This window comes from Aquarana catesbeiana, linkage group LG04 (genome assembly GCF_042186555.1).
Source record: "Aquarana catesbeiana isolate 2022-GZ linkage group LG04, ASM4218655v1, whole genome shotgun sequence".
Taxonomy (NCBI): domain Eukaryota; kingdom Metazoa; phylum Chordata; class Amphibia; order Anura; family Ranidae; genus Aquarana; species Aquarana catesbeiana.
Window position 1 is genome coordinate 407,858,355 of NC_133327.1, and position 13,874 is coordinate 407,872,228.

At 44.4% G+C, this 13,874-nt stretch overlaps 1 protein-coding gene across 2 annotated transcripts in view; it reads left to right on the forward strand.

Annotated features, from left to right (window-relative positions):
* The window catches only part of LOC141140271 (enoyl-[acyl-carrier-protein] reductase, mitochondrial-like), a 163,700-nt gene that overhangs the window by 146,796 nt on the left and 3,030 nt on the right, over positions 1-13,874 (forward strand). For both annotated transcript variants that reach the window (XM_073627253.1, XM_073627254.1), the window contains 2 exons: positions 9,639-9,699; positions 13,236-13,308. In XM_073627253.1, the coding sequence (XP_073483354.1) occupies positions 9,639-9,699; positions 13,236-13,308 (134 nt within the window). The remainder of the gene's footprint in view (positions 1-9,638; positions 9,700-13,235; positions 13,309-13,874) is intronic.

Consider the following 13,874-nt stretch of genomic DNA (forward strand, 5'->3'; position numbering starts at 1 on the left):
CAAACGCTGTTGCTGTCAAGATGAATAAATCAGTGCTGCGGTTGAATGGCATACCTGCTCAGCAAATGATGGTTAACAATAAAACAAATTAACATTACAGTATAACAGTAAGACATACCATACCTGCAAAGCAAATACAATAAAACATAGTAAAAATAAAACAATTTTTAACGCAATCTGTGGCTAAAAAATATATGCTGAAGCATGGAGGCAACCTTCCCCTAATGTTAGGAGGAAATCGCTCCTCCCCCAATAAAACATAGTAAAAATAAAACATTACAGTTCTAAAATACAGTAAAAATAGAGCGAGAACAATAGATATAGAACAATAGAGATCAAACAATAGAGAGCGAACATAAGAGAGAGAACAATAGAGAGAGAAGAAAAATAAAACCACAACTATTTTTGGCTTTTTTATTTTTTATTTTTTTTGTGTTTTTGTGGGGGTCTTTTTGCACTTTTATATAAACTGTAAACGTTCCAGATTAGGGACTCTCAAAATGTGATGTCAATCTCATCTTTCTAAACACTGTGTAAGCGTGCCCTAGGACTGTGTAGTGCAGTACCCTATGCTGATACTCCACTAGTGTGTGGTAGTGTTTGAAACAGTCACCAATGCAGAGACCAGGTTGGTCAGGACAAGAGGGACAATAAAAGCGGGTGTCACGCCTAAATCAGCGTTTTCTGCAAGGCATGACATCTTCTTTGGGGTGTTCTGTGAGCAGGGGTACCAGGGAGGACATACGGAAAATGCCTCTTATGCAGGCGACTCACTGCATTTGCATTGGGAAGGTGGGCCATAGCACTATCTGGAAACAGAGGGGCTGTGACAATCTCTTCCTGGAATTTTAGGAAGGATCCAGTTCGTCCTGAAGCCTTGTATGGCACAAAAGCATTAAACAGAGCCAAATGGAATAAATATTCAGACACTTTTTTATACCAGCGTCTGGTCTTACGGCAATTAGGTACGGCGCCAACAACTGGTCGTTGAGGTCCACCCCTCCCATGTTGTATTCGTGGACACAGAGGGGTTTCTCCATAACACCAGTCGCCGAAGGAATTTGGACTGTCGTATCTACCCAAAGGGAGGACAGAACGAAAACATTCCGTGAATCCCTCCACTTCCCTGCTAACAAATTATTACATTTCAAACAGGCTCTCTCCCCCCCGTCTAAGTCGGTACTCTACAAGCCATTGGGGGAAGCCCCAGTGATTAGATCGCACAGTGCCACATGCTACAATTCCACAAACAAAAAGGTGACTAAAAAGTGGCACGCTTGTGTAATACAGGCAATCCCCAAGTTACGAACACCCGAGTTAAGAACGACTCTTACTTATGAACGGCCTCAAATGCCGGCCACTTCTGCTCCACGCTGGTCCTGGATACCTCCGCACACATCCCATACTGCAGTTCTACATGTACTGCATGGCCAGAAGAGCCCCAGATAACATAACAAGCGCCCGGAACATCCCACATCCATGCACAGGTGGAAGTTACACTTACAAATGCAGTGTTGCGACTTACGAACAACTTCGACTTACGAACAAACCTACAGTCCCTATTGTGTTTGTAACTTGGGGACTTCCTGTAATTGTTCACGTACAAGTGGTACTCCTTTCCAGATAAGGGTGACACCATGTCCCACATAATCTTACCAGCGCTCCCTATGTAGTCTGGGCAGTTCTCTGGCTCCACGTGACTATCTCTTCCCTCGTAAACCATAAAACTATATGTATAGCCTGTTGCCCTGTCACAGAGCTTATACATCTTGACCCCATATCTGGCTCGCTTACTGGGAAGATACCGTTTGATAGACAAGCGGCCAGAAAACTTAATCGGGGACTCATCAACGCAGACAACTTGATCTGGAGTAAACTAGCCTGCAAACTGCTGGCTAAAGTGGTTTACGAGGGGCTGAAGTTTGTCGAGCCGATCATATCCAGGGTCACTCCGAGGACAAGAGAGTTGATTGTCATTGAAATGCATGAACCGCAAGATCTGCTCGTATCGTGTCCTGGCCATGGAGGCAGAGAACATGGGCATATGGTGAATTGGGTCAGTAGACCAATATGACCGCAACCCACTTTTTTTAGTTATGCCCATGAGGAGGGATAGGCCCAGGAAGGTCTTACATTCGGAAACCCTAATAGGTTTCCAATCTCTGGCAAGGCTCCACTGGGGATTAGCGGCGATAAATTGACCAGCATACAAATTGCTTTGTTCCACAATAGATCTATAGAGATCTTCTGTGAAAAACAGTGAACAAAAATCAAGTGACGTAAAATCAACTGTTTCCACCTGAATTAAGGGTTGGCCAGTGAATGGGGGGAAGTACAGTAGGTGACCGCGATATTGTGTCAATCTCGCCGCATTTTTCGGCGAGATTTGACACCTGCGAGCCCCGTCGCGGGAGCCAGCGCCGAGATGGCTCACTCATCGGAAAGGAAAACTTTTTTCCTTTCGCGATGAGTGACAGGCAATGCTGACAGCTGTCTGGTATGAATCCTGAGGGGGGAATGCCGCGCCAAATTTTAAATAAAAAAATGGCGTGGGTTCCCCCAAAATCCATACCAGACCCTTATCCGAGCACGCAGCCCGGCCGGCCAGGAAAGGGGGTGGGGACGAGTGAGCGCCCCCCCCTCCTGAACCGTACCAGGCTGCATGCCCTCAACATGGGGGGTGAGTGCCTTGGGGGAGGGGGGCACCCTGCGCTCTGCCAGCAAAGGGCCCGGTCTGCTGCCGTTGTCTTGTCGCCGCTGTCTCGTCGCTTCTTCTCCCGGGCCCCTCCGCTATCTTCTTCCAGCTTTTTTGCCAGCGAGGGGCCCGGTCTGCTGCCTCTGTCTTGTCGCTGCTGTCTTGCCGCTTCTTCTTTTCTTCTCTTCTTCCGATGTTGACACGACGCTCTCTCCGGCTGGAATGCTGTGTGTGAGCCGTGGAGCCATTTATATAGGCGGTGACCCCGCCCCCTTGTGACGTCACGGTCCCAGCTTGCGCAGGGACTCTGGCGTCATAAGGGGGCGTGAACCCAGAGTCCCTGCGCATGCTGGGACCATAACATCACAAGGGGGCGGGGTCACCGCCTATATAAATGGCTCCGCAGCTCACAGGGCCCGGGAGAAGAGGCCGAACACCGGGAGAAGGGGCCGAACACTGGGAGAAGTCGTAAGGAGACCCCCCCGAAGTCGGAAGAAGACCCCGGAGCTGCCTAATAAATTATTCTTAAAATCTGTGTACTGTGTTTTTTTTTTATTGACACTTTTTTCCCTAGGTGAATGGGTAGGGGTACCATGTACCCCATACTCACTCACATAGGGTGGGGGGCCAGGATCTGGGGGCCCCCTTATTAAAGGGGGGCTCCCAGATTCCGATAAGCCCCCCGCCCGCAGACCCCGACAACCAACGGCCAGGGTTGTCGGGAAGAGGCCCTTGTCCTCATCAACATGGGGACAAGGTGCTTTGGGGTGGGGGGGCCGCAGGGCACCCCCCTCCCCCAAGGCACTCACCGCCCATGTTGAGGGCATGCGGCCTGGTAGGGCTCAGGAGGGGGGGCGCTCGCTCGTCCCCACCCCCTTTCCTGGCCGGCCGGGCTGCATGCTCGGATAAGGGTCTGGTATGGATTTTGGGGGGGACCCCCACGCCGATTTTTCGGCGTAGGGGGTTCCCGTTACAATCCATACCAGACCTAAGGGCCTGGTATGCCCCCGGGGGGAACCCACGCCGGTTTTTTATTTAAAATTTGGCATGGCGTTCCGCCCTCAGGATTCATACCAGACAGCTGTCAGCACTGCCTGTCACTCATCGCGAAAGGAAAAAAAAGTTATCCTTTCCCGATGACGAGCCAGCGCGACATGCACAGTACCCTGTCGCCGAGAACCAGCGTGATGGTATCGCGCTGGAAACACAATCTCGCGGTCAGGTACTGTACGGGTACTGCAGAAGTGGTGGGCTCCCAATTTGGATTGGCAAATGCAGCAGGAAGGGCACTATGGGCTCGACAGGCCTGTGTTTGTCTTCTTCTTGGTGGCTGCGGGTCACTAGTTGTGCTTGCAACCGCACCAGCTTGAACTGCACTTATGGGACTCGCCACGTCACCACGTGATACTGCAGTGCTGGATGTATGACCAGGATGTGCTAGGCCCGCTGGTGCTTGCCAGTTCACCAGAAGGATGAGCGGCACTAGTACTGGCTCTCTGCTCCATATGAGAGCCCTGCGGTTTTTACACCTCAACAACAGCAGAAGAACAGGGTCGGGTACGCCTGACCTTGGCAGGGACCACTACTCTGTCGTCAGAGCTATCTGTCAGGATGCCGCTGCTGTCTACTGGTTCATATTCTGAACCAGAATCAGACAGATGGGTTCCTCTTCACTCTCATCTGTCAGGCTCAGAAACGTGTAGGCCTCTTCACTAGTGTACCTTCGATTGGACATTTTGGCCTCTAAATTTACTGGTACACTAGTGAGACTCAAAGGAAGAAAGAGCACCTGACTGTCAGTGACTGCTTCAAATGCTACCAAAAAAACTGTTATGCCCCGGTCGGATTTTCCGATGGAAAATGTCCGATCGCAGTGTGTTGTCGGACATTCCGACCGTGTGTGGGCTCCATCGGACATTTTCCATCGGATTTTCCGACACACAAAGTTTGAGAGCAGGCTATAAAATTTTCCGACAACAAAATCCGTTGTCGGAAATTCCGATCGTGTGTACACAAATCCGACGGACAAAGTGCCACGCATGCTCAGAATAAATAAAGAGATGAAAGCTATTGGCCACTGCCCCGTTTATAGTCCCGACGTACGTGTTTTACGTCACCGCGTTTAGAACGATCGGATTTTCCGACAACTTTGTGTGACCGTGTGTATGCAAGACAAGTTTGAGCCAACATCCGTCGGAAAAAATCCTAGGATTTTGTTGTCTGAATGTCCGAACAAAGTCCGACCGTGTATACGGGGCATTAGCGTTCACAGGGATCAGGCCTGACTCTGCGAATGCTGCAGTTATGTGTTTAGTGTTTTTTAAATGACAGTAATCGATTGATGCTGCACTTGGGTGGGCTGGGCTGGGCAGAGAGGCTAAACGCAGGTGCTAGCAGGTATCTGGGCTGATCCCGCTAACGCTGCGTTTTTGGGAACTCTAAACTACCGGGACACTAGTATAGATCTGATCAGATATTGATCCGTTCAGACACTATACTACTAAGGGAGGTGTATGGTGCAAGCGTGGGTGTTAGCGGTACTGGCACTAATCTGATGCTGCCTGGGGTGACGCAGACCCTATCTGACGCTAAAACCTAACTGATATCACCCGCTGGGTGATCAGGAGGTTAAACCTTTATTTAGGTAATATTCAGCGAGTGCCCTCACGTGGTACTAAAGTGGTTTTAAAGTAAAAGGTTTTTACCTTAATGTTTTCTTTGCATTATGGTCAGAAACCTTTTAATAGTAGCACACCCACCAGACCCCCCTTCCCCCTTAATACTTACCTGATCCAGTGCTATGCACATATGCAGCAGCTCTTCTTCCCTCTCCCCTGTCTCACATGCTTGCCAGAGAGCAGTGGGAAACATTGGCTCTTACTGCTGTCAGTCAAAACTTGTGAGTAGTGAGCAGGTGGATGGGGCTGGGCTGCATGTTTGAATAGATGCAAACAGCCCTGCTCAGAATTGAGCATGCATGATTGCTCCCATAGGAAGCAGCTTCCTATTGGGGCACTCGGCGAGCGGAAGGAGCCAGGAGTACCAGCGGAGAGTGCCAGAAGATTAGGATTGGGGCTGCTCTGTGCAAAACCATTGCACAGAGCAGGTAAGTATAACGTGTTTGTTGTTTTTTTTTTTGTTTTTATAAATAAAACTTTTTCAATTACTTTAAACCCTAAAGCAAACATTTATTATATTGCAGCTTACCAATTCTTATGCTGCGTACACACGAGCGGAATTTCCGACAGAAAGAGTCCGATGGGAGCTTTTTATCGTATATTCCGACCAAGTGTATGCCCCATCGGACTTTTGCCATCGAAAATTCAGACGGACTTAGATAGAGAACATGTTCTATATTTTTCCGACGGAACAAATTACTACGACGCATGCTTTAAAGCAAGTACAAGACGGAAGCTATTGGCTACTGGCTATTGAACTTCTGTTTTCTAGAGTTTATTCAGAGTTTATTCCGACGGCAAAACCGGTCGTGTGTACAGGGCATTAGATGTGATGGCTGCATTAGTTTTCTTTTTTAGGCTTTCTTTCTTCTATTTTTATCTGATGATCTGGACAGTAAATCTGTTGTTTTTCAAAAGAACAAAAAAATCTCTATTCCAAAAGGAAAAACTGCCTATAAAGTGTTATTTGGAGTTTGGATTCAAATTGTTAGTGTATTTAAATCTGCTAGTACATCTAACACTTCCCTCCCCACAGACTGACAATGCTGCTGTCAAAAGGTGCCCGCGTGCTCCTTCATCCAAAGTTGGAGCACTCTAATACAGGAGGTATGTTACTGGCAAGATCATCAGGTGAAAACAGAGTATGAAAAAAAACAAATGCAGCCACCAGATGTAATGATTGATAAGCTACAATATATTTGTAGCACCCTCCTAGTTAGGCTGCTAAGTAAATTTGGTTTTGGCTCCTTCTGTAATCAAGAGAGCAGAGATTGTTTGTTTTGGTCTGTTCAGGGTTTCACATGCTTGGAGTTTGACTGCTTCCCCCTGCCTCTAGAAGTTCCCTTGAGTTTAGGGAGAGAGAACTCAAACCAGCCTGAATGGTGATCAGGGCCTAGAAAAATCCCTGGGGAGGTGTACCCAGATGGTGGCTGAAGAAGCTGATAAATAGTCTGAAGCCCTGGAGAGATCGACGTCCCCAGCCAGGAGACGTTCCCAGTTTTATAGGGGGCTATTGCTCCCCTATGAGGCAAGCTTTGGATTGTGCTGCTGTTCTCTGAGGTATGGAGACTGGACACCTGAAAAGGGACCTGGAACTGGCTGCAGGACTTCACCAAAAGACTTCACCATCTGGTCTTAAAAAGATTTTCTCACTTACTGGACTGTGTCCAGGGGAGGTTAGGAGGTGGCAGCTGTCCTAGGGACTTGTAAGTAATGACCTTGTACTGATTCCTGGTGACTTTTGGGATATAAGTGTGAGATGTTGCTCTCATAGAGACTGCTCTAATAGGGTCTTAGATACTGGCCATTTCCCTGTCCTCAGTGGTGTCTTGGACTGTGAGCTTTGTGAAAGAGTGCTTTGCTGTACTGTGCAGAGTTCCTGAAGTTGCACTGGTTACCTACAGCTGTGCAATTGTGCAAGGTAACCAGGTGCCAAAGAGTCTTGCCTCATGGTCCCCAGCTGCAAGGATTTAGGCCCCTTTCACACTGGGGCGGGGCGGCGTCGGCACTTTACCGTTGGTATTTGAGAAAGGGTTAAAAACCACCACGAAGCGCCTCTGCAGAGGCGCTTTGCCGGCGGTATAGCCGCGATGTCCGATTTATTTCAGGAGCCGTGTATACTTTTTTTTCCATCCTGCGGCGGACCCGGAAGAGTTGTTCTCTTTACTGATGCCTGTTTTTTCCATAGTCTAGTAAGTGGTGCTTATTGTGTGACCCTGCAATACTTCACTATTAGCTTCTCTTTCTATTTTTGGCAGCCTGTTGGATTTGTTTTTTCTGACCATCCCCAAGACCCCTATTTATATGAAGGGTTTCTGAGGAATTCATCCCATCTCACCAGATCAATAGATCACAAGTGTATATGACCCACAGACTGCAAAGCTGAGGGTCCATAATTTCTGGTGAGTGGGGTCACAAGAGGGGAGCGTGGCACACAGCACCTGGAATTATCATTGGAGCACTAAAGCACTTTATTTTGATTGGAGCACTTTGCACAATATTTGAGATTAATCTTCTTGCATTTATACGAATGTGTTATATGTAGCACTTTAGTAATTTATTTCATGAGCACTTAAGCACTTTATATGAGCACATGTATTTCTGCAAGCGCTGTACATATGTATACTTATAATTTGGGGTTTTAGCACTCTGTGGACAGCTGCTGAAGTTTTGTATTATTATTAGTCTGTGTCATATAGCATGAGTATTTAAGTTTCTGTGGATCACATACATATACATCATCCAGCCTGCTCCGGGTTAGGGGCGTGCAGTACGCCGCTCCTACAACCATTGTGTCCACCGGACACAGTGGATTGCAGATACCGGTACCCACAGCTGGTGATCATGTGATCGCTATGCTGGAGAGATCCATGCATCCACATCACTTGCATAGATCTTTGAGGTTTTTTTCATTCAACCCGCTATGTGTATACCCAGCTTACAAATAGTAGGCTTCTAATCAATATAATAAAGAGGGGAAGGGTACCACCATCCTAAAATGACAATTTGTGAAACAGGAGACAACCCCCAAATGCCCCCCGGGGGGGGGGGGGGACAAAAGAATGGACTATCTCGGTACCCAAGGACTACACAACTGAGTTAGTATGAGAACTATTTTTATTAGTACAGAATCTAAAAATTCATATAATCAAACACATAAATAAAATAACATCTATCACATATTTGATAGAACATGATTTCAACCATATAACAGCATGAGTCGCTGATAGTGTAACACCCATAAGATGAAAAGGATTACAGGTGTAATTTGCGATGAATCCTCTACATGTTTTGCAGACAATTCCACTTCTTCGGGATGAGCGAATCAAAATACAGGGAAAACGGCTATCCAAGAGAGGCCAAGGCAGGGGCACCAACATTCCTCTCTTGTGGAGGACATGGGGGGCATATATTGCAGGCACGTGACCAAGAGCACCCAGTAGGCTTAAACAAAATGGTATAATATGAAGTGCCAGGGGGTGGGTTAGTTAATATTTCACCATCAACAACTTCAAAGAAATAGATCAATCACCAGCCCTTAACATCATGGGCATTTACAATAACACGCTCAGGAAATAGATATTATCTACCAGAGATGGAACCAAAGAAATGGAGTAATGGGCCCTGAAAAGGTGTTAAGTAACCAGTATCCCCCTGGCATGGTCCGCAAACCGTACAACCAGCTTAATAAGTTTAATTATAAATGTGTTAGCACAAGATTTTCACAATTTCCCCCCCAAGATTCATACATCTTGGCTGAAACTTGTGGGAATAATGCATAAATATTCTTAAATAAACCCCTAAGACATGTCACACCATCAGTTATTTGTTTTTTTCCTTTTTCTTTCATAAGATCATACACATATTATTGAATCAATGCCATTATAACTATATAACAAAAGAGACATAACTTCTATTCTATCGACTTTATTTTCTTAGATACCATAGGGGCATTATGATGCTGCAAGACATTAGTAGTAATATAATAAAGCTCTTATGAACTCTGTTTATCAACAAAAAACATCATCATTATCCTAAAATACATAGGAAAACAGTTCCAGAAATATTATTTTCTAGAAAATCCAATAAATGTAATCTGTGTACATTTATACTATTTATAAAAGTAATGAGTAGGAGAATTACAAATTTTTGTTAAGTTCAAAATGTTAAAGGATGCTTATGAAATAACAACCAATTAACTTTTATAATAGAAAATATTTGTAATTTAGAACATGCTTAGTTGTCTAACTTGTATCTTTCCTAAGGGATGGAAGCACTATGGTCACATACGGAGGAATGTCAAGAAAGCCCACACCTTTACCTGCTGTAAGTGTTTGAAAGTAATCAGTGCTCCTTTTTGGGTTGAGTTCAGGCAGTCAAGAATATTAAATTGAGGTCATCCCGCAGTGTGCTGAACCTCATCATAAATTTTAATAACTTTCTTGTTTTAAATGTATTTGTTGTCTGACATACCAGATGCAGGCCCCTCAGAGCTTGACATATATTTCTCTTTAGTCACTCTCTAGGCACTAATAGCAACATCTGCTATAATGGTGCTGTCTACAGTTCGTCTCATGTTTTCTTAAATTATGCAATATAAATACTGCAAATGTCTGAAATTGACCTAGTTCATGCAAGGGCACATAAAAACTAGAAGATATTCTTAAACCACATGGTAATATTACGAAATGATCTTTGTCTACTTTAACAGTAGTTGAAATTACAGTATCACACAAAAGTGAGTACACCAGTCACATTTTTGTAAATATTTTATTATATCTTTTCATGTGACAGCACTGAAGAAATTACACTTTGCTACAATGTAAAGTAGTGAGTGTACAGCTTGTAAAGCAGTGTATATTTGCTGTCCTCTCAAAATAACTCAACACACAGCCATTAATGTCAACAAAAGAGGATGAGTGCATGTGCTCAGCGTCATATCCAGAGGTTGTCTTTGGGAAATAGACGTATGAGTGCTGCCAGCATTGCTGCAGAGGTTGAAGGGGTGGGGGTCAACCTGTCAATGCTCAAACCATATGCCGCACACAGCATCAAATTGGTCCGCATGGCTTTTGTCCCAGAAGGAAGCCTCTTCTAAAGATGATGCACAAGAAAGCCCACAAACAATTTGCTGATGACAAGTAGACTAAGGACATGGATTACTGAAACCATGTCCTGTGGTCTGATGAGACCAAGATAAACTTATTTGGTTCAGATGGTGTCAACTGTGTGTGGCAGCAACCAGGTGAGGAGTACAAAGACAAGTGTGTCTTGCCTACAGTCAAGCATGGTGGTAGGAGTGTAATGGTCTGGGACTGCGTGAGTGCTTCCGGCACTTGGGAGCTACAGTTCATTGAGGGAACCATGAATGCCGACATGTACTGTGACATATTGAAGCAGAGCATGATCCCCTCCCTTCGGAGACTGGGCCGCAGGGCAGTATTCCAACATGATAACGACCCAAAACACATCTCCAAGACGACCACTGCCTTGCTAAAGAAGCTGAGGGTAAAGGTGACGGACTGACCAAACATGTCTCCAGACCTAAATCCTATTGAACATCTGTGGGGCGTCCTCAAATGGAAGGTGGAGGAGTACAAGGTCTCTAACATCCAACAGCTCTGTGATGTTGTCATGGAGGAGTGGAAGAGGACTCCAGTGGCAATCTGTGAAGCTCTGGTGAACTCCATGCCCAAGAGGGTTAAGGCAGTGCTGGAAAATAATGGTGGCCACACAAAATATTGACACTTTGGGCCCAATTTTGACATTTTCACTTAGGGGTGTACCCTACTTTTGTTGCCAGGGGTTTAGACATTAATGGTGTGTGTTGAGTTATTTTGAGGGGACAACAAATTTACACAGTTATACAAGCTGTAAACTCACTACTTTACATTGTAGCAAAGTGTCATTTCGTCAGTGTTGTTACATGAAAAGATATAATAAAATATTTACAAAAATGTGGGTTGTGTACTTACTTTTGTGAGATACTGTAGATAGTTATACTCTTTTTGTACACCTATATTTTTGTCTATCAGCAAGAACATTCTGCCTGCACTGTCCATGTTGTAGAATGACATGAGAGTGGGGGACTATTAGGAGGAGGTTTCAGGAGAACCAGAATTGGAAACTACTTATAATGATAAAGAAGGACCTTCCTTACCATTGCAAGTCATCTGGGGAACTCTGTAACTGGACCTCATTCCAATGGTGATATTTACCAGTTTAAAAATTAAATCCAAGTTTGGGTCCACTGGCAATGCTAATGGAAAAGGAAGTGATGACAGCAGTGGTAAAGATATCAACTGGAACTAATAGCAGTTAAGACAATATACAAAATGTGAAGCTGCACTTTCAGTCACATACTGCACTTTATGATAGACTCAGGCTGGTCAAATGACAACTGGGTTATCACTGTTGGTATAAATATCTGATGCTTTTATGTGTTAAAATACAAAGCACCATTAGCACCAAGGGGATATCTAAAGCCTGTGTATTCTTTAACTATAGAAGTCTATGCTATAGTTTAATTAGAGTGGGAAAGTATATGATACAAGTAAACCATGCAACATTTGCTCCAAAGCTGGACTTTTAATTAAATACATCAATGCATAAAAAACAGCATATCTCTGCTAAAACGAATGATGTCCGTGATTTTTCTGTCACTTCCAGAAAAGCTTGCAATGCTGTCTCTTAGTAGGTGCTATAAACTGTACACCATAGAATTGGTTATAATTTGAGTAAGAAGGACATTTCATGGTGTTGGAACTGCATATGAAAAGGCAGAAGCAGCATGTAATTTTGGGTGGTTTCTAGAAATTTTCAGGGTCCTCCTGTCTGACAGGCTAAAGAAACCATTTCAGTATATAGATTTACTATGTCCTTCAGTAATTAAGGCATAATTACCAGTCATCAGACGACCCATAAAATGAATTCTTCATTTTATTGTGTCAAACTAAGATGATGTACAAATAGAAGGGTAAAATTCTTAGCTGTCTAGCTGCATCATTTTGCATTAACTGTAAATGCTACGGACCTTCTGGTAGCTCTACACACAAGCTATTACAGTAATCAAGCTTGAAGGAGGGGGGGGGGGGGACAACTGCATAAATTTATGTTGACACATTCTCAAGGGGAGCTGCCCATTTCTTCTTATGCTCTTCTGATGGAAGAATTAAAGTGGATCTACATTGAATCTGAGCATTGCAAACCAAAAATGTTATTTCATGACTGTTTTATCATTCAGAGCAAACTCATCTATCCATCCATTTCTCCATGCTTTATTTTGTTGAGAAATCACTTTAAAAAAAACCTTCTTGCATTTTTGGCTATACCCTTAATGAATAAGGGCAGATGATGGAATCCATCTGCCCATAGTTCAGGTATGCAGGCAGGAAGGTGTGCTTAGCTGAGAAAATCCCTCCGCCCTCCTGAAGACTCCTGGGATGCATGGCATCATTTGCCTAGGCATGGAAACCAAGCAGTAACTGAATTAATGTAAATCAAAGTTTAAACCAAGCAAATATAATATATATTCCTATATATTTATTAATACTAGCAGCACAAGGATTAATAATAGTCAATGTTGTTTGGGAGAGTGAAGTTCCGCGTGATCAGCAGTTTTTAAACTAAACACAGTACAGTAGTCACAGTAGTGCAAGGTATTGTCACAAATGGCCTGGGTAAAGCAGTTTTTACTAGGAAGGCAGTCATTGATTGATGATGATTTTCTTGTAGACGTGAAGAATGGGTAGCATTGTATATTATTTTCAGTATATCACAGTTTATAAAAAAAAAAAAAAAAACGAAAAAAAAGTACAGCCAATTGGGCTCTCTGTTTAATTACTTCTATTTTTCTTTTTCAGAAAGCATTGATATTTAAAAATATCAGACTCTGTGGCTTCTGGATGACACAGTGGAAAAGAAACAATTTACATGGTGAGTGACTTTGCATGTGTGGGCGGGGCCACTCGCCCTGCGTGCAGGGGTTCTTTTTGCATGGAGTGCGCTCATCAATGCCTGGGCCTAGGTGGAGACTGCAGTCGTGTGAAAAATCAAACATTAAGGCAGTACCCCACTTAGAGATAAGACTTCACTGTGCGTAGTAAAACATACAGAGTTCTTCTGAAAAGTGCTGTCCCATGTCACTACACACAGTATCTGATGTATGTTGCATTAGGAGGAACCTGCTGAGCCTGCACCCACTCCGCCAGTGCAACATACCTCTGTTACCTCACTTCCACTAACAGAATGAGGTCCTGCTGAGCACCTAGCGCGGATCTTATGCGTGCCGTCACTTAACTCCTTCCCATACCTCGTGACCAGGCGATAGATCTTCGAAACGTGGTTTTGTATTTGGTTGCTACTGGATACCGACTGCTAGGGAGGGATCCAGCATATAGACTACCGCACTACTGGAGGACCTGTCACCTTACCAGGTACCGCAATAGCAATACAATGTTTGTTTGGGCAAGGATTAAAACCTCAAAAGAGACCTAGACAGT